This window comes from Columba livia, chromosome 5, assembly GCF_036013475.1.
Source record: "Columba livia isolate bColLiv1 breed racing homer chromosome 5, bColLiv1.pat.W.v2, whole genome shotgun sequence".
Taxonomy (NCBI): domain Eukaryota; kingdom Metazoa; phylum Chordata; class Aves; order Columbiformes; family Columbidae; genus Columba; species Columba livia.
This window is the reverse complement of record NC_088606.1, coordinates 16,126,363-16,147,540: the sequence shown is the minus strand read 5'-3', so window position 1 is coordinate 16,147,540 and position 21,178 is coordinate 16,126,363. Positions and strand designations below refer to the sequence as shown.

Below are 21,178 nucleotides of genomic sequence, written 5' to 3'. Positions count from 1 at the left end.
TTATTAAGTTATAACTGCAGTTCGTGTTTATCATGAACATCAGTAAGAGCCAGGAAGCTTTAATCACGTGTCCAGATGCAGTCATATGAAGGATTAGATTTTAACAAAGTTATCTTCGTTGGCATTGCTCTCATTTGTCGCGGCGCCAGGACTCTCTTGCCCTTCTTATTTTTCACCGAGCCAAGAGAAGCTTAATTAGCCCTCGGTTGTGAACTACACTGATTGCTTATGCAAAACACTTATTGACATACATTAGGGGGTTCTTTGCAAAGAATAAAAGAAAATGGCAAAGTACTTCTATCTGACCATTAGTACACAACAGAAAGACATCTCGTGCTCGTAACCTGCCCCTGTGCTTTGGCAGCAACTCAGGGCTTCAGCTGGAGCCGCGTGGAACGGCCACTCCAGGATGTGATACAGCTCTCACAACATATGAATAACGCGTGGTCGCCTTATCGTCGAGGGGTTTATTGTACTGCTATTTGGGCTTCTTGAAGAAAACATAGGAAAAATATGCTGGAAGAATAAAAATGTAGCTACTCATAAGCACTTCAGAGTTAGAAGGCAACAGCAAGATTAGCACACATCAGAGACCTTTCAGAGGTTTCAGAAGTGCTACCAAGTGAATTATTCTAAGGAAAAGGTCCAAAACAGTAGGACCTGCTATGTCACCACTGACAGAAGTGGTAACCCCTTACAGTAACAGTAAACTGGGTGCACAGGGAAAAAAATGCATGTAGGCAGTATATTTGAATTCATCTTCTCCCTTGTAAATACCTTCTTCCTGGTGCAATGCACAAAATATTTTCTTTTAAGGTCTCTTTGTTAACATGGAGACTGCAACTGCTGAGCCACAGTGAACAACAGCTGCTTGGGAGAGCCTTGGTCCCTCTGAGGGATGACTTGCGGTGCAAGACCTAAATGTGAGCTTCCATCTGAGTCTGGCTAAAACACAGAGCACCCATCCTGGGGGTCCCAGTATAAGAACAGAAGCACCATGGTGTTCACTGAGGTGGCAGTTAATTAGACAAACGAGATTCATTTCAGAACCAGGTAACTACAGGAGCCTCTAACTCAAACCAAACATGAAAGAGAAAACCGAGAAGTCCAGTTGCCTGAAAAGCCACAAATCCGCTGGTAGAGACCAGCAGAACATGACTTGCTGCCTTCAGCCAATATTTGGCCTTCTACTTAAAATCCCTGTGCACATGAAGGCCCTGGTGACACAATCTGATATCACTGGGCCATTTCATGGGCAAAGCATCCCTGACTTTAGCAGGGCTCTGCATGGGCTCAGACGTACAGAGCATCGTGGGGGTGAGCGAGGCAGCACCGCAGCCTCAGGGGTCTGCGCTGCAGGGCTGGGGTCTGCCTGCCCTGCCAATCTAAACACCACTAAACAGACGTGTTTCCTGATAATGGACACTGCACAAAAGCAGAGGCTTCTTTGTCCAGCTTGGGACACTATGAAATGCATTCATCTCCAGTCTTAATTAGGGTAGGATAAAGATCCAAAGGGATCCATGCATTAAAGGCAACAAGGACTAGTATATAAATGTTTCTATTTGAAATTAATCCTGTGGCACATATTTAATGAGCGTTTATTTTGTAAACTAGAATTATACTACCAAAGGAGAAAAGCACAAAAATCTCCCCAGTGAAGCAAATCAACAGCGTTGGTCTAGAGAATGATGAATGAGAAAGATCTCATTTCTGACTAACAACAGTAAAAGATGCTACATAAAAAGTGTAAGAAACAGGGAAACTCATTGTTCATAGATTCATTGGGTCTGAATTACACTGATATAGATCAGAACTTTTAAAGATACTACAGTTAAAATATATTTTTCTATATGTCTGTCTAGTGGAAAATAATTAACAAAATCCCTCAAAGTATTACACAAATTTCATGAATCATGCCATTAAATTAAGTAACAGGCATAGAGATGAGTGTTTTCTTTCAAGTGCTTTTGATAGCATCTTTTCAGATGCAGTGGGATTTCTGGTTTTAGAAGGAAATCCTCTCTGCTGGAGGTTACATGTCCACAAGTGTTCACTCTGCGGACATCCAGGCTGTTGCTATTATGAGCCTCCTTACAAGATGTCAATTTAAACTCGTATTTGTGGCTATAAAGCCTCAAACAACAGCTAAAACACAGCTCAGCTGTTTGCACAGAAATATGCAGCAATTATAATGAAGCAAAATCCATCCTGCAATCCTCCACCTACAGTCCCTGTATTTAACTGGTTGGAGAGAGGTAAAAATAGAATAGTAGGTAAAGAAACATGTACATTTCTTAAAAGGTGCTCTGATGCCCTTCACCACCCCAGCACTGACACAGAGGTAATTTCTTCTTCTGAATATATAATTTTAAGAATATTTTTGACTTCTACATGAAGAGACAGATAACATTTGGCACTTCCCCTTGACAATCATTCTGCAATAACACTAAGTTTAAGCAGCGTAGGACATAAACAATAATGTTTAAAAAGACATTGACAAGCCAAAATGCCCAAGGTTGCTTATTCCAGTCCAACAGGAAGCTGTCTTTAAAATGGAAAAAGGAAACAAATTCATTCTTTTGTAATATTTTCAAAGTAAAGGTGAGAAATACTTCAGAATGCAAGTGACATAGCTTCAACATGGTCTTTACGACAAAGAACATTTTTTTAATTTCTGTCCACGCTGAGTGAACAAAACAAAAAACAAGTAGGAGAAACTATGAAAAGTACAGGCCATTTTTTAATCAGCGCTGGTTTAATCACTGTGTTTTACAGACTGCCATTTTTAAACTGCGATTCAACTGCAGGCAAGCGATAGAGTCTGAGATGTCACCAGATCTCCAAACACCAAGGCTGTCAGCGATTGAACAGCTCACCAAGGAAAAGAAAAGAGAAGCTGATGTTGCCAAGTGACAATGGATCAACCCCATGCCTTGAGTCAGGTCCATACTTGGATGCCAAACACAGTCTCTCTTACAGTGAGATGTTAATACACAGGTGTAAGCGTTCATCTGACTGCAGAGCTACTGGGCATGATTTGAATTTGGTGTAATTTCATCCGTGCTATGGGACAGAGAGACCAGACTCCTAATTTGTTAGAGAAATGAGGCACTGACCTTGTTAAAACTGCCTGCTGAAACTTGTAATCTGCACCTTGCCTCTCACTGCTCCTTCACTTCACTGCCAGGGCTCCCTCCATCTGCAGCAGGTAAGTTTTCCCTCCATTGCTGACAAATACTGTCAGGTATGAGAGTGCCATTATGGAGACCATCCCCACCAGAAGATCTATGTTTCCAGCATTATCTTTGGCTTCTTATACCTGGATCTTGTAACTCTCAGGCCTATTTAACTTCACTTTTACATAGAATAGCATCACTCTGTGGTTCTATAGGGCTTCATGTAAGGTTCTCCAAGCAATTTAATCTTTCTAAATGTTACCTTAATCTACAAAGAGCTCCACTGAAATGAAAATGTCTACATGCAGAATGAAATCCCGCTAGGTATGGGGACAAGTTATAGACAAATTAAAGTAATGAACAGTTATAGCACCTTGCTTTACTCAGAATTAATGGATACATTAAAAAAGGTTTCCTTCCACTTTTAAAATTTCCATGTGTTTGAAAGGCATGACAAACTATAGCAAACAGACTGAATGCTGCTGTATCTTATAATTAAAAAAAAAAAGATTACTTTATCTAGTTAGGTGCGATGGTCAGAAGAATTATGCTTCATACATAAATGGATATACAAAAATAGAGAGAGAAACATTTTCAAGAGTTCCTGACTGCCTATAAGCTGTTCCTGATGGATGTCCTTCAGAGATGCTTAAGGTCCCCAAAGAAAAGATACGGAGATACTCTCACTGAAAGAGAGAGTTAACTATTAGGAGTTAAGCATCCTCACTGTCTCTTAAGACACAGCTTTTGGGACCCATTATCTCAAAGGAAGCTGAGGTTCATATCAGTAACAACTATAGTTACCGCTGTCCACAGCTTACAAAAGTCTAAATCTTAAGGATCCAAACAGAAAGACAAGGAAAATAAGAGACTCCTGTGAGTTTATGACTAAGTTATTAATGAAAAGGTACAAACTAGGACGAGGATGGGGGAGCCAGTGGGGCTGGTATTGCTCAGTTTATTTCTTTCAGGCTGTCACCAGTGTTTTTTGGCATTATTTGTGACACCACTACAGTATGTTCCTGTATAGCCTTCCAGGTATGTTTGAAGGCCATGGAACCCTCAGCAGAGCAAACCTGAGACTCAAGAAAGTATCGGAATTTACTGAAATCAAAGAATAAACATCTATGAATTTCTGTGAGTTCTGGATCAAACCCTGAGTGAGTAGCACAATGATGAGTAGTAGGACTTTGGGCTCCTTGTCTAGTCCTCTGATAGAAGAATGGTAGAGTTCTACCATCCCAGCCCATGTACTCTGTTATAAGAAACAGACATTCAAACCATAATTATTTTAAATGGTGGTAACAGTACTTGTTTGTCAGAGATGGACAATAATACTTGACTGCACAAGTATTCACCTCCGCATATTTAATTCCAAGGAATTTAAGGGAAGATACATAATACTAAATATACATTCAGACTACTGCAAAGCACAGGACTAAAATATTACCTAAAAGAGAATAATTCCTGGTGAAGATGTCGCCTCTTTCTAGTGAGTGCAATTCACCACATAAGGGAGTATATTTCTGATGATCCTAAATCAAGCTTCCAGTAGGAAAGATTTTAAAATATTCTTGTGTTGTAACAAAATGTTCCCGCTGGTGTTGTAATGAAAGAAAGAAAGAGAAAAAAAAACCCATCTCATGGCAGGAAATTAATTATTGAGCATTCCACTGCTTGATGATGTGCTCCTACATTCTGCGCAGGCTTCCCATTTTTCTCTTTCAGTATGTGGAGAAATTCACTATGGAGAATATACAAATAGAACAAATTGCATAAGAATATCAATTTATTAAATGCATCTAGAAACCAAACAGACCTGGAGTAAGGAACTTAGTTTCTGCATCACCATAACTGGTGCTTATTCCCTTTTTACATTCCCCTCTCCTCTTCCCCATCAGATTGTCATTTTTGCCTCTGTTCCCTGAAATTACCTCTGTCAATAATAGAAGCAGAGTGCTCGGCTTTTAGCATCGCTTACCTGCGACAGCTTTGAACTATCACTTCCTTCATTGAGAAAACAAAATGGAAAACCTCTGATCTTGATGGAAAGGGAAAATAAAAGCCCATCATCATATGCTCATGTCTAAACATTCGGCTGTAACTCCTTTCTTAAAACCACCTTTTTTTCCTCCCTAAGTCCAGTCACTTTAGCAAATTTCACCCCTGGCTGTCAGTTTTAGTCTCCCGATGAAACAGATGAAAGCCTCGCAGATGCCATAATTTCATCCATTGGTTATATGACAGAATATATAGTTCCTGAGGCTACTTCTGCACCCAGCACATGCACCTAGAACAACTCCTAAATTCGGTGGGGTAATACCACTGCAAAAGCACCACCATGAGAGCAGACACTTCCCAGTAACCAGCATCCTGGTACCTTCCTGGATTTGAAACTGCCAAACTAGAAGAGGGAAGATGCAACAGACTGAAACAGCATATGCCATCTTCAAATAGTACTTTTTGTCAGCAGTGCTCTATAGCTTAGCTAAGACATAACGAAGAAATTTTCAAGAGAAATGAATAATTCTAGCTTTTTAAAAAGGAGGCAGAAAGGGTATGGAAAACCGCTACAGCAGATGGTTGTATGATGCCTGCAGAAACTTTTAATACCAGGTAGGCTACTGAGGTGGTAGTGGTACCGTTTCTCATGGTCATCCCCACTTGAGTTCATCTCGTTGTGCTCTTCCATTACAGAATCATTCTGGTTGGAAGAAACCCTTAAGATCGAGTCCAACCATCACGTAACTCTACCACTAAACCATGTCCAATCAGCTGCTGGGCAGGATGGCTTGGACACAGCGTAACAGTAATGCCTCTATCTTTCTTCCAGACCTGAAAGACCTCATGTTTGGCTGGCTCTGTGCATCAAAAGAAGGATGACGGTGTCCATCTCCACACACATATGCCAGTGTTTTCCCGTATTCTTCATATCTGCAAATATTTAACTGCTACCTTTCCTCTTCTCCCTGTGTACTGCAGACACCACTCAGGTCTAAATTCATGTCATGGGGGCCCCAGAGATTGGGAAGCACCCTCACATATGTAAAATGTCCCATTTAAAGGAAGCATTCTGGAATAAGGCAAGCCAGCGGCTTCACAGCACCCACCCCAAACACAGCTGGTCTTGCAAGAGAGCGCTGCAGGAGCAGGAGACGCAGCAGCAGATGAGGACACTTCAGCACCTGAGGTCCTTCGCGTGACCCTGAGCAGCGTGACCCTGCAGGAGCTCTGCTGGTGCCACTGGGAATTCTGCATCAGCCTCCGCTGGTTTTTCATCCTAGACTTTCTAGCACATCAAAACTGTTATTGATTCTGCAAGTGACAATGCTACTAGCAGTGATTCAGATTGCATTGTTTTGAAGAGAATGAATTTTGAATTATGCAGCAGGAGCAAGTTTAATTACTACATTTGAACATAGAGCATATGCTGCCATTTTACAAGAAACCACACTGACGAGAAGCACTATGCTTTGCCACTGAGCTCCCAAGTGACAAAAATCACACTCTCCCAAGTATCAGACTCACCATCTGTAAAACGTTTTTCATCTCCAGAAGAAAATGTGAGAACTATGTGTTACGAATCATATATACTGCAAGCGATAGATATTATCACTTGCTTTGGAGCAGCACCTTAGAAGAAATGCCTTTTGTCCCCTATAATAGCCCACACCAGGCATCAAACTTCTTAAAACCCTATTTAGTAGTGCAAGCAAGGTGCCAACTAATATATCTCTCAAATTTCCTCTTGTATGGCAAGAAGGGAACAGGAGTTTTTTTCATGAACATGCTATTCAAAAGAATTTGCCCTGTAGGATGACATTCTCCTACAGGACTATAGGAATTTTAGAGAAGGCTGTGTGCATCTGTATAAATGCATTTTAAGTTCCAGAAAAGAAAATGAGTTTAACTCCTTCTTACACAAATGGCTGAGAGGCAAAACCACAAACTTGTTACTCTTTTTAAGAACAGGTTTCTATTCCTTCTCAAAAAATGCCCATGAATTAATAGTTAAACCTGGTTTAATTGCTACAGTTTTGAGCAAAAAGAGATCAGATGCAGGCCATCCATGCTAACACACAGAATCAAGAGACAGAGCCAGGAGTCAGAGATGTAGAACTGTAGAAATACAATGTAATGAGAGACTGTCAAAACCCAAGGCGAGTTCAACCTGGAATCAACAGTCCTGGCTGTACTCAAAATCTGAATTTCAGAGGTCATGATGATGCAGGTCAAAATGTTGTGGAGTGACCCCACCAGCATTTAACTGTATTAATACAACATCAGAGCTGAAAGAATGGCTAATTTGAGTGTCTCTTTCTATAAATTATACATCTTCTATAATCAGGCCAAACCAAAACTAATTTCCAGCAACTGCACTGCCTCTGCCAGTAGACAGTTCCCTAATATCATTATGCGTAAACAGGAAGAGATAATGACCTATAATTCAAGTCTATTATTTTTTATGGAACATGAAGATATATTGCAGTGTAATGTGAGCTGTTGATTAAGATTAGTATATTACATTAAACAAATTGTTCTCCCATAAACCACTGCTGCTTTTTCTTCTTTCATCAATTCTTGCCGTCCCTGCCAATCACGGAGAGTTAGCTGGTGAGGGGCAAGCATAACTTCGGAGGAAGTACTACATTGCTACCAAACTACATTCAAATCTAGGTATTTGCATCCTTTCCGCCAGCACAGCCTGTGGCTGAATAGGAGAGCATCTCGTAGATGATTTATCCAAAAGCCCTGTCCATGTTTATTCAACAGAAGCTTATGAGAAGGTACACTGAATTGAGTACTTAGATAGCCATCGGCTTCCCTTCAGATTGCGCTGACACGGACCTAGAGCCGTATCCTGGCTGCGGCCGAGTACCTCCAAATCTCCAGGTGGGAGTGGCGGGGCGGGCTCTGCTCCCCCCAGTTTATGGGGCTCCTGAGCAGCAAAAGGCAAAGCCCCCGCTACAGCAGAGCAGGGAAAGCCCCGGCACCGCCCAGCCGGTGAGGTGCACCCGATGGGGAGCGAGGGGAGCCGGCAGCCCCTCCGCGACGGCCCTCAGGAGAAGGCTGTGGGTGGCAGTGTCCCCCTGGGGCGGGGACACCGGCTGTGCCGCCCCCCCGCCGCCGCAGCATCCCCAGCGCCAGCGGAGCCCCCGCGCCCCGTCGTCCCTCCCGTGGGGCCCGGCACCGCTCGCCCCAGCGCCAGGGCTCTCGGCGGGCAGGACGGGCCCGTCGCCGCGCCCGGGCGGAACTTTGGGCCCCCTCGTCCTCCCCGTCGGCAGCTCCGGCCCCACACCCGCACCGCCCCCGCCTCGGGGAGCCGGGGGAGTCCCACACAGCGGCCCGGGGGGCGGGCTGGAGAGCCCGCGACAGACCCACGCCAGGGCACGGGGAGAGGCGGAGGAGGAAGGACCGGCACAGCGAGGAAGGGGAGCGGGGCGGCGCGGGGGCGGAGGGAGGGGTTTCTCCGGGGGTGTTGGTTTACCTTGGAGGTTCTGCACTCGGATGTCGCTGATGTGCCCGATGAGCTCCTCGCGCTGGAACCAGTCCCACTCCTGCCCAGCCATGGGGACGGGGGAACGCGGGGCCGCCCGCTCCGGGGTCGGGGCGAGGTGAAGGGGGGGCGGCGGGAGCCGGCGGCACCGCCACCGCCGCCTTCACCGGCACCGACGGCGGCCGCGGAGCGGGCGGGGGGGCGGCCCCTCTCCGCGCCGCGCTGCGCCCCGCCCCGCGGCCCTCCCCTCCCCGCCCGCCCGCCTCCCTCCGTCTCTCCGCCCGGCCGGGAGCGGTGGAACGCTGTCGCGCAGCGGGGCGGAGTGGGGTGGGGGTCCGGCTGTACGCCTCCCCACCCCCCACCCCCCCCCCCCACCCCGCGGGCAGTTCTCCGCCTGCCGCCTCCTGCCTGCTTTTACCCGCAGCGGGGCTCCCGCGTCGCCTGCCCGGACAGCGGCGTGGGCGGCAGCGCGGCCCCGGCACTGACCGCCCCGTCGGGCGCAGGCGGGTCCGGCCCCCGCGCTGCAGAGTCCCCGCGACCCCCGGCCTGGCGGCGCTGGCCCCGGCCGGAGCGCCTGCCCCGCCGGCCCTCGCCCCATCCCGCTCCGGAGCGGGCTGTTGGCACTCTAAATAAATACGTTTTTCTTGCTGAGGCAGCAGGGGGGCTGCAGACAATACCGAGCTCTTGCCCGCTTTCTCTTTGGTGTGCCTGGGGACGGGAGAAGCGTCGTGCCCTGGAGTAAATGTCACGCATTCCCGGCAGAAATGGAAGAAGAAAGTGTGAACGGCAAAAGGTTTTTCCTCGTGGAGGTGAAATATACACCACTATAAATTAAAAGCACTAATACGCCTTTTGCATGCTTATTTAGCCCGGTCTTGCTGGTCTGTTCAGGCTGTCAGATTTCCTATGTGGTGAATTTTCACATCGGCTATCTTCATTTACACTTTTTCTTCAGAATTGGACAGTAATTATTATCGAGGCTCTTCAGTGTCACTAAGATCTCCGCTCTACAAACTTAGTGAAGAGCATGAGCATTTGCTTTATGTAAAGAGCATTTCATTACAATATACCACTATTTGTATTTTGTGCCTGTTTTGTTTTCAAACCATGAAGACCGCATAATGTAAACAGAAAATTTTGACACAATCCAGTCAGACTAGTATAGCATCGTTAGTTAGACTAACAAAACACACAAACTGAGATGCACAAAGTTAAATATAAACAAACTGGGATCTAGAGATTGTGGTTCTTTCAAGTTGGAAGTGTTTATGTGATCCCAAGTAAATGCTTACTCCACACAACCAGTTGTTTCACCCAGCTCAGGAATGCAGCGCTCTTCCCACAGCCTGCTCCAGTGATTTCTGTGTTGCCACTCAAAATTAGATGGAGATGGTGAGTAGGGAAAGTTATCCATAAAGCGTTTAATAGGTGAACTATTCATCACTGCTGTTAACACACACCAGGCAACTGTCCCACAATCCAGTCTCTAAGAGTCTGGAGTGATCTTCAGCTTTATTACTGTTTGCATGTCAAGGCTGAAAGGTTTTGCACAAATGTAAAGACACCAGAATGCCGTACTGAAGACTTCATAAGCCTGAATTCAAGGAGTAGAAGAAAGAGCTTGTGAAAAGGAAAATGTGCCTGAAATCAACCAGATTCACACAAATCACTGTGCCAGGCTTTGACTTCATTTTGCACTGTTTTTTTCCAGAAGGTATCCAAACAGGCTGGATGCATCAGTACCACCTTTAGAGGTGGAGCTCGAAACTGAGCCAGTGTGGCTGTGGGAAAAGCAGGTGAATGACTTTACAGCACTGATGAAATCCTCTCCAGAAGGGATGACTGGAGGTCCTTATTCCACGCTGCTGCTCAAAGTAGGACGATAGCCCACACTGGATGGGGACAGTTGGAGCTTTGTCTCATCGTGTGTGGGCACCCTCCAGGGGCTGGGGTTTCATGAGCTCTCCAGATAACCTGTCCCAGTCTGCACTGGCCTGCTTATGAGACCTCCCAGTGACCGCGTGCTGTGGTCAGTGTGCCAGTTGGAGACAGGGAGTTGGTATGAGATGGAGGTAAGTGAACAAGGAGAAGTGGAACAGTCCACAACCTTCAGCATCAGAAAGTGGACACCGAGGTGCGGCAGAAGGAGCAAAGGTCAGAGGAAACAATCCAGTAAGTCCCCGCTGCCAGCCCCACCTGACGTGTGATGTTACAGCTGTGATTCATTGCTCTCTGCACATTTTTCTGGGGCTAATTACTGTCTTCACCCTGGTCCCTGCCCCTGTGCAAGAACTGCCCAGCTCCACTATCAGGGTGGCTGAACGTGCAGCCCTGGTGCTTCTGACATCTCCAGACCTGCCAGGCAGCTGCATTTGTCCTGGAGTCTGGGTCTCAGGGTGAGCTTAGGTTTAAGATGTTGTAAATGATTAACATCGTGTTAACAGGGAAATTAAAACTTCCGCAGAGAGAGAGGAGAAAGGCATTGAAACTTTCTCACCTGGGAAAGCATCTGCTCTGTGCACCCGCAGCCTCTGAAGGAGAGCAGCCTGGCAAAAGGGCACTGGCTGGTGTGGTCCAGCACCGGCTGGGACTGCCTGCCCTTCTTGCTGCCATGGGAGGCAAGAGCATCAACATCACAGCCTCTCCTCCTGACGGCGAGTCAGACAGGACCTCAACCTCGGCCTGGGGTGCAGGCCCATTTAGCAGGTTTGGCCACTCTGGTTTCTAGCCCAGCACATCAATGTAAGCTGCATCATCCTCATCTTACATCAATACGCTGGGCCACGAACTGCTGTGAATGAAAACTCTGGTCCAGTTCCACTTAGAAAGCGTGCAGCTCTGTCCAGGGAGGCAGCAGCCGTGTCACCTGTGTTTGTCCATCCGAGACTTTCAGATCACTCTTCAGCACCTTCCCTAAACCAGCTTTGCAGTTAACAGAAGCCCTCATGGGTAGAAACTCCCCTGAGATTATTGTAAAAAAAAAAATTGCAATATATGCAGAACCAAGTGCTCCAAAATGAAAAGTTAAGGCTTTAAAATTGTAAAGACACTAAAATATCGTGAGATCAAAAGTGCCATCATTTATAAACATTTTTCTTAAGTTTCTATGTTCTTCCCTGTAACCATGTGGTCTACGAATCAGCTTGAGAAGAAAGTATGAAATCTGAGATTCTCACATAAAGCCAGAACTCCAAACGCTATGTTACTTGTCATAAAATCTGTAAATGCTTGTGGAATATTACCTGTGAAAATACTATATGCTTTCTAAGAAGTAACTGATTATATATCTTGAGGAGTAAATAACTTATCTTAAACAAAAAGTGATTTCAGATTTTGTTATTAAAGTTCACTTGCCTTTTGATGTTTAAGGACAATTCTACAACTGAAAAAGCAGGTTACATTTAATTAAGTCCCTTGGCTCAGACTTGTTACTCAGGGCAACACTGTAAACACTTGGCAGAGACTCAGAACTATAATAACAAGTTTATTAAAAAAAGATTTCGGTCACATATGAGAAGACAGGGAGTCTAATAGGAAGTTCATGGGGAACTCACCGCTGTTCCATATCACCTTCATCTGTTTTCTTTTTAGTACATGCAGAATAAAGATGTTAAAAACCTTTTAGTTTACCATCCTTTGCATGTCTTATGTAAGAGTGATTTAATGAGTTGAATTCTTAGTTTGAGAATAAAATTTATAATTGAAGATTATCTGATACTAGCAACAAAACCCTAAAATCTTACCACTAGGCTTTGTGCCTGTCCAGATGAAGTGTGCCTTGTGGCTCCTGCTAAAATGGCAAGGGAAGGTGTCTGACACAAAATAAACTGTTTATGGAATTAAGGAAGATATTTATGCCATTGTAGCTAAATTGCTTTGGCTTTATAAACAGAGTTCCCCATATGGACAATAATTCCAGGAATGGATTGCTTTCTGCCTTTGTTTAAACCAGTTCCAGACCAGTAGTAACCAGAAAAATATGTTGTCTGTCTTGCAATAGGTATATCCACGTGAGGACATGGTGTATATTCACCCCAAACCTCACAGAAGCATAACTTCATATGCAGACGTGCCTTAGCCATCCCCAACTGCCCTGGTCAAAGAGCTACAAAAATAACTCCACATTGATCCCTGCTAGACCCCCCCTCTGCCTGCATTCCCAAAATGTCCTTGTTGCACAGCACAGGCCTGCAAGGTGCCCCTCTGCCCATGACAAGTTCTGTTTCTGGAAAGGCATGGGCTTCTGGGTCCTGCCCCTGCACTGCTGGTGTAGCCCTCACATCTTTACGCTCTTCTGGCTCCTTAAAAAGGGGCTGCAGAGAAGGTGAGGATCCCTTTCAATTCCTAATCTGTTTAGTTTTTCTGAAGTCTTTCTGGAAGGGGACTGAAAGCAGAGGCTTTATTAGCCTATAGCTGAATGAGGAAAAGGGAGGAAAGTTGAAGTCTGTAAAGAGGAAAGTAATCCAAATTCTTATTTATCTTTCATATTTTACAGATATGGTACAACCTGACCTGAATGGTGACTCTATTTCAAGGCAATAATCATGCCACCATAAGCCTCATAAACACTTAATTTTCCTTGTTTAGCCCATATCTGAACCACCGAGAAGTGTCAACCACGAGAAAAGACTCATTAGCTGTGCCAGACGTTTATCTAAGCGAAGATTTAGTTCCTATTACCCTGTCCGACAGCAGCCACCCCTTAGTCTGGCTTCTCTTCCCACACACATGTAAACAATGGGAGGGGTACCATGTAAAACAGACTTTCAAAGCAAAACACAAGAAAAGTTGGGAGAAAAAAGACATTAATTTTACCAAGTAAACGGGAGACACTCAGGAAAAGGTGCAAACCAAATGAGATATATTGTAATAAGAGGATTAAGCAACTGGAAGAAGTGAGATCATGTGCAAAAAATAAACAAGCTATAAAATGTAAGTGCTTTATGACTTTAAAGGCAAGGGATAGTACACTAAAATGTGTGTTCTACTTCTCCAACCAAAGTTTGATAACAAGCAATTAATTAACTGACAAAATTGATACTATCAATCAACCCAATACCTGCATAGACACAGGAGTGCTGTGCCTCACTAAACCAGTCCTTATCTTGGTCCCTTTCAGATGCTATCAGGGGAAAAGGTGTGGTGACTGTTGGTACCGCCTCAGTGTACTGCTGAGCATATGTTCAAACTCTGGCTGTTGACCAGCCTCCCTTCTACTCTGTTGTGCATTCTCCTTTGTTGACTCCCAGAAGTGCACCACACAGGCCACACTTACAAGCCACGCTGATTCATGACCACTGTAGCCACATAGCAGCAATAAGTAGACTGTGGGAGTGCTAGAAAGTCTCTATGTGCTGAAGGTAAGCTTCACCACACAGTCTCCAAAAATGCCAGGAGTTACAGTGGCTTCTAACTTGGATACGTTCAGCTGAATTTGTTTTATTTGCTTGCTACCAAGATGAATTTTGTACCAACAACAGTAAAATGCACTTTTCCAGTGGGCAGTGGTATTTCCAGGACTGGGTCTTTTAGGATGATGGTGTCACATCAGGGACAGCTTCCACATGCGAGAGCTGTGCAGGTGAGGTCCTTGTGATTCTTCAGCATGGCAGCTGGTGTGGTGGGAGCTGGATTGTGTGGGTCACTCCTAGCCCTTCCTCTTGGTTTTTTCATTTGCTTTGGTGAGTGTGGTTTATTTTAAGGTGTGATTTATTGGGAACATGCATGCTTTATTTGACAGAGGCAATGGGAAAGATCCTTCCCTGGTCTGCAGGCTGGTTTTCTCATATTCAGTTTGGTTTTCTGCCATTCTTTCATGCAGTCTGAAGGCTGGAAGAAAAGGAGAGTAGTTATGTAAAACTCATTTGAATATTATGTACTTGTGGAGCTGATTTGTTTCTGTTGCCATGGGTCTTTAATTCAAAATCTCTCCCTTTACTGGGGCAAAACCCTTCCTTGATTCAGAGAGGACTTGACACAGTAAAAATTCCATCTAGATTTTGGAAACCTGTTCATTGTTTTTCCCCTTTTTTCCCTTCCTATTTTTTTTCTCTGTTTCTGATGGATGCAGGATACAGTTGGTCTCATCCATGTGATGGTATTGTGTAATTCTTCCCCTTTGAGCTTGACTTGCTCTCAGTCGTGTGTGACCAAATGAATTCAGGACCTTAAGATTCCCTTCTGTACACTCCAGCATGCTATGAAGATTTGTTGCCCTGGTAGATACTTGAACAAAGGTTTCACTGTGTAGCAGTAAGGGGATCAGTTTTCTAGCTATAGATGTTGTGTAGCACCCTAAAGGCCAGAAGAAAGACTCCCGAAGTAAGGCTCTCATTGTGAGAGCATCTGAGTGTGTTCTAAGAATATCCAACTCTTCCACAACCTGCTCCCATAACATGGTTGGACAGACCAACTCTGCTGCACAATGTGCAGCTCCAGGTGACCCTAACTGGCCAGCTTACCTTCTTCTGCTTCAGTTATCTTGATTAGAGAAACTTAGGGTACTTTCTCTGTATACACAACAGATACAGTTCAAGGCCTCTGCAATAATATTCGCTGGCAAATACCACTTCTGGATGTAACTACAAATATCGAACACAGTATAAATTATAAATCAGCCATCTCCAGCACCAAACAAAAGTCAAAAATGGAGATTGCATGGTCTATATTTTACCCCGTGAATACAAGGACTGGAAGCAAGGCAGCAGGTAGTTATTACAGTGTTTAAGCACTGCAGTTGTAGATGCTGTAAAAGTAATGATAACATGGCTGGCTTTTATACACAGCTTTCCATCTGCAGATCTCAAATCTCTTGTATATTGCAATTTTGTGTAATTTCCTGGCTTAATCTGCCTGAAACAAAATCTACAAGCCCTGAAATAATATTTGGTATTATAGAAAACAACCTGCATATTTTTGCAATAAAATGTTTATGGAAGAATGAATTATGTGCGATCTATTCTCCGTACTTCATCATAACAAAATGAATTAGTTTCTTAGAAGCAAGTAAGCGAGAAGGCTTCTTTTGAACTGCTTGACCTCTTCCACAGCACTGGAGATGTCAAATATTCTCCAAATGCAACATTCAGCTAAACTGCCTGTCAATGCAGCTCCCTTCAGAAGTAATTCAACCTTTCTTCTACTTCTTGTTTCTATTTGAAGAAGTGGTTCCAATTTTACATCCAATGTCAAGTCAGCTTGACTGAAAGAGATGTGAGAAGAGATTCTTTCCCTGTCCTTCCCAAAAAGCATTAGCTTTGCAAGTAACAGAAATACATTAGTGTTTCAAATGGAAGGGAAGTTCCCTGTAGCTAATAAATAAGCTGATCATTTTTTGAGGTAAGAAGCGGATGACTCTGATGCATAACTTACCAGGCAGAGGCTTTTGCAGTATGAGATGCCCTAATGGTTCCAAGCTCTTTTGGAGCAGACATTTTCAAACCTTACTTGTATTTCACTGAATATTTAATGCCATAGTTCTGCCAGAAGCTTCTGAAAATAAGGAGATTTAAAACCCAGCAGTGATTCCTTAGCAGAAGGTGGACAATGATTTCAAGTTTCTCTTTACTGTCTTTCAAAGTGTGGCCTTGAGGAGTGCTACCAATGCCAGATATGTCCTTGTGGTTGCTGTAGATGGCAGTTTAGAAGTCGTGGTTGGTGTTACCTCACCACAATTAACTGCAAGCATCTGTCAGGTTTTCTCAACCTCTTAACAAATATGGCATTAAAGACTAATCACTTTAAAAGTCATGTTAGAGAACACACAGTGGAGCCGTTGCTTAAGCAGATGTTGATGTTCCGGCTTTGCTGGGGTCATCAGGCCCTCAATGTTGGGTTGGAGAGCAGCACCCCAGTAAGGATCTGTTTCTAGTGAGAGGTGGCTGCCTGCTTCTTATCACTGTGCATTTGGTAAAGGGGGATGAGAACAGGTGAGAATTGAGTTCTGGATTTCAATCACATCCTTCAAACAGAAAAATCTGGAAAAGAAACAAACAGTGGTATCTGTGGGGTGTGGGACCCCAAAAAAGAATTTATTGTGCTCAATTTGTAGGTATTTGTGTGTGCATGGGCAGAGGAATGCAGACTGAAGTGATAACTTGCCAATGGTTCAACACAGGGATTTCAATAAAGTTGCCTTTATCTATGTCCAGCCCCCCTCTGCATTGCACAGTCATGCCTGGATTGCGAAGGTGAGTGTTGAGGGGCTGAAAAATTTATAGTTTTGTATGTATTTATGCATTGTTTTCCCTGATTTAATAACTTATTTGTAAAAATGAACAGCAGTTAAGCAGGAAGACAAGGCATCATTTGGCAAATATTCTCAATTTATCTTTGACAGAAATGTTTGTACTTTGCTTCTGAGAAAGGCTCAGGAATATGTCCATTTATGTTATAAATCACTTGGCTTGGATTGGCAGATGATATTCTGTAATTCTCCCCTTAGAAGAACTGATAAAAACCCAAAAAATACATGTGGTGCAATTTCCTACCTGCCAAAACCAACACAGCAGCGAGTGAGGGGTTTGAATGAAAGTCTCAACAGCAATAACTGTTACCAAGACTGTAGAACTGGCAATGAAAAAATCTACCAGATCTCCTAGCTTTGGTAAGATCTGGTATGGCTGCCCAATAACCCAGAGTTTGAACAATCAAGGGTTTGCTTTGTTATATCTCATGTGTTTTTATACAAATCAAGGGCTTATCCCATTTGATTCAAACAAACTTTTATGGGAACTCTTCAAAATTCCAGGATGAGGTGAAAGTATAAGCACATGCCAACACGCTGGAGAGTTCTGCCTTTTGTATTTGCTGATTTTTACCTGCTTTTACACACCTTGTTGCATTTTATTGCACAACTGGTTAAAAAAAATATGTATATGTCCAGCAGCTCTTTCTTATGATGATTGCTGACATACCACTGAAGTGTTACATGAAGAGACAAAATGTTCAGGGCTTTTCATGCATATAATTAATTTTCTTCGTAAGAAGAAAAGACCAGGCATCAAGGCGTTTTTAAATGTACTGGGGATGCGAAAGACAAAAACCAATGGCCAGAAGCTGAAGCCAAGACGAATCCAAATGAGGAGATTTTAATAGTGAGTCAGTCATCCAGAGAAATGACAATTTGCCAACTTACTGTCTTCAGAGAGAGACCATGCCTTTCTAGAAGATGTGCCTTACTCAAACACAGTACAGTTTATTCACAAGTGGGTTAACTGTGTGAAGTGTAAAGGCTCATAAAACAAAAGCCAGATCAGAGGATCTGTCTAATGGTCTTTTGCTTTTAGTTTTGTGAGGTTTATCTTAAAAGGGTATTGTTTTTCTTTTCATTTCTCCGGATCTTACACAGACCAAGTCAAAGATTTTTAATTCCATTCCTTACAGATTTCTACCTTGAAAAATCAAGCCATTGAGTAAAGCAAAAGTAGTAACAGCAACTGCAAAGTGATAACAGTTTGCAGATAGAGCTCAGCCAGCGGGAACTAATTCACTCATTCACAAAGCTACAAAGCTGCCGTCAGACGGCTTTTTTTTTGTCGCTACCAAACAGATTGTGATTAGATCCACTGGCAAAGGTGAATGGTTTGATAGTCATAATTTAATCCTCTGCTATCAATCCAGCAAGACAGTCGCTAAAACACACAGTCCATTTTTGCAAGTTTATCCCACACTTAGAGACAAAACCTTTCCCAAAAAGTTTAAAGTCACATGTTGCTAGATATTTGTTATAGCACAGTTCATACCTGTGTATGCATGTAACCTGTACATCCTTTCAACTGTAGGTGTGTAAAATTATCTATGTATGTGCACATACACATAGACATACACATACATGGAATTAATGAATCTGTGAGTAAACAGAAGAGTGTTGTTGGTGGAACATGAACATGTGAACACATCTGCATTCATTCAGTGCCATCTCTACCAGTCGTACACATCTGTACACAAGCTCCTCTCATGCAATATCATGAAGACAAGTAACATTCCCATGATATCTGCAGAGAGTGATGCAGATAGTGGGTGCCCTGCTACTGGACAACACTTTTCAAAAACTCCTTTTCCCCATTTACGTAGTTCCGAGAGTTAAAACACAAATAGATACCCCTCAACACGAAGTTATCATCATCATTCACTGAACTCAGAGCACCTGAATTTGGAAAATCTGGACGTTGGTTTGGCTTTGGCTCTGGCTTAGGGCATACATGATCATATGTAAGTAACTTCTCTGAATACGTTTGATCTTATTTACAGGACTGGATGGTGTTTGCTTACCATGCCCTGCTTCTTCCAGCTCTTGTGAGCTGCTCCATTCACATGTTTTCACATGGGGGAAGTTTCAGGAAGGCCATGTGGTTTCATTATTACCTGTGTAAACACACAGCAATGGCTGTATTTTGTCTGGTAAAAGAAAAGCAACAGTGATCAGAGTTTTTATTCATGCACATGTTAAGATAGGGTATCAGATGCACTCGTGTTCAACTCTTTTTTGTATCCTCTTTTAGAGCAACCTGGTTGGTGTTACGGATACTTCACCCCTCTACCCTCACCAGGAATGGTTCAAAAGGTTCTAACTGGATGCCATCAGTGCAGGGAAACTGTGTAACCTCCCCAGATTATGGAAGGGGTTGCAAACCCAATACCAGAAATTCTCATTGTTTTCCTCTCACTGCTTTTACAAGATATTCACTTAAAATTCCATTTTCCTGCCAGGAAGATAATTTTTTTGGGGGGGTGAACTATGGTTTTGGCTTCAGCAGCAGTGGAAGAAACTTAAGAAAACATGCTTCAGTTGTATCCTAAAGGTGAAAGGGCTGAAATAGAGGGGAAAGAAAAAAAAAGTAAGCAGTGCTTAGTGTTTCAAGAAATCTCATGATTTCTGAGCTGATTTCAACAATCTTCGAGCAGCTGGAAGTGCAGGTTTACTCTGCTTTTCCTGCATGGCTGAAGAGGCGACAGCCATCACTGGTAGGAAAAGCATGAAGGATTACAATCTGCTTAACAGCACCTTTACCACAGACAAGTAGACATCATTTCTGAAGGAAAAATATTGGGTGCGCAGCTCATTTCCTGAGATGGGAGAAGGCAGGCCTGCAGCCATCAGGTGCACCGGGGAGCCCCACATCACATGTGCAGATCACACCCCACAGCAGTGCCCCTATGGGCACAACCACTGCCAGTGCCAGCTCTCACCTCCTGCATTTTACTTACTGTAAAAGCCACAGTTTTATTCTCACCTTGGTCCTCGATTTCCGACAGCTCGGTCTTTCTCAGAGAGCTGGAGTCGCAGCACACAATGCACAATATAACACGCTGGCTGTTTCTTCCTGCAAACCAGTCACTGAGCACTGGTCAGGAGCCATCAGTGCCCAGTTCAGACACAATGTAAATTCTATGAGAACTCATTGTTTTTACAAAGATCACATGCAGTTTGTTGCCAAGCAGCCTACGCAAATATTTAAAGCCTGCCTCTTTCTCCACACTTTTTTTTTTAAAAGAAAAAACAAAACAAAAATAACAAGAGCTTTTACTTTGTGCCATAAAGGCTGAGAGGGAATTAACCTTTTCCTGCACAGGTCCCAGACCCTGGGGTGATGGAATCATTGTCACATGCATGCGTTTCACGGGGATGATACCAGAGAGGATTTCACTTGGTGGCTGGCTGTGTATTTATTTACTTTGTTTTAGGTTGTCATATGTTTTGTCAATGCCATGTGGGTCTTCCCAATTCCCTTACCTCTTGAGAGGTAATCTTTCCTGCCTAAACGTGATGTAATTACCTGATTTCTATTCACCACCTCCTTATCCCAATGCACCTCCAGGGTCCAGGCCCACCTAGGAAGAACCGCTACATTTGATCATGGTTTTCTCCCTCCCTCCCTCCCTCCCTCCATTCCTGCTGTTGCTCATATCTAAGCACATGCTCAGCTGCTTTGCTGAATCATCAGACAGGAACAAGGTCCTGTCTGTTAACATGAGCTAAAAGTGCCAGCTCTAGATTTTTGTGTAGAAACTTGGAAGCAGATACATTTTTTAAAATACTTCTAATTATTTTTTCTCCTAATGGACTTCAGTTTCACCAATATGAATTATCAGACTAGGATCTGTGGAAACAGTCTCCAGGCACAGGGCTGTCTAGTCACCCAAGAATTACCATCAGTATCATACAGGATAGACCTTTCATGAAAAAACAGACCAAGTATAAATATAAGCAATGGCTCGAATTCCAGCTGCATTTTTCCATAGGAACAGGCCTGCATACAGTGTGTACCTTTGTGTGTGACTGCAATACTCAGGAGTCATTTCCCAGCCAAATGAAGGCTTGATGCCCTGGATCAGTGACCCCAGGGTCTGACTGCAAGGAGACAGCTATGATCTGTGAGGAGTGAGAATTATTAAATTAATGAGGGTGGCCCTCAGAACTGCTTCCAAAGTTCACCATTCATTTCCCATACATACCTATAAGAGAAAGACTGTTTTCAGGACATTTTCTGATCACGTCTCT

At 43.7% G+C, this 21,178-nt stretch overlaps 1 protein-coding gene and 1 long non-coding RNA gene across 2 annotated transcripts in view; both read right to left on the bottom strand.

The window, feature by feature from the left end:
* CLMN (calmin) overlaps positions 1-8,891 on the bottom strand; it is a 74,827-nt gene extending 65,936 nt beyond the window's left edge. The window contains exon 1 of the mRNA XM_065063571.1: positions 8,668-8,891. Coding sequence (XP_064919643.1) covers positions 8,668-8,749 — 82 coding nt within the window. The 5' untranslated portion in view covers positions 8,750-8,891. The remainder of the gene's footprint in view (positions 1-8,667) is intronic.
* A 3,205-nt stretch (positions 8,892-12,096) lies between these two features.
* Positions 12,097-20,096, bottom strand: LOC110361291 (uncharacterized). Its single transcript, XR_002417809.2, has 3 exons — positions 19,911-20,096; positions 18,949-19,041; positions 12,097-14,505 (listed from the first exon to the last, which is right to left on the bottom strand). It is a non-coding gene; the product is annotated as an uncharacterized LOC110361291 (long non-coding RNA).
* Positions 20,097-21,178: the final 1,082 nt, after the last annotated feature.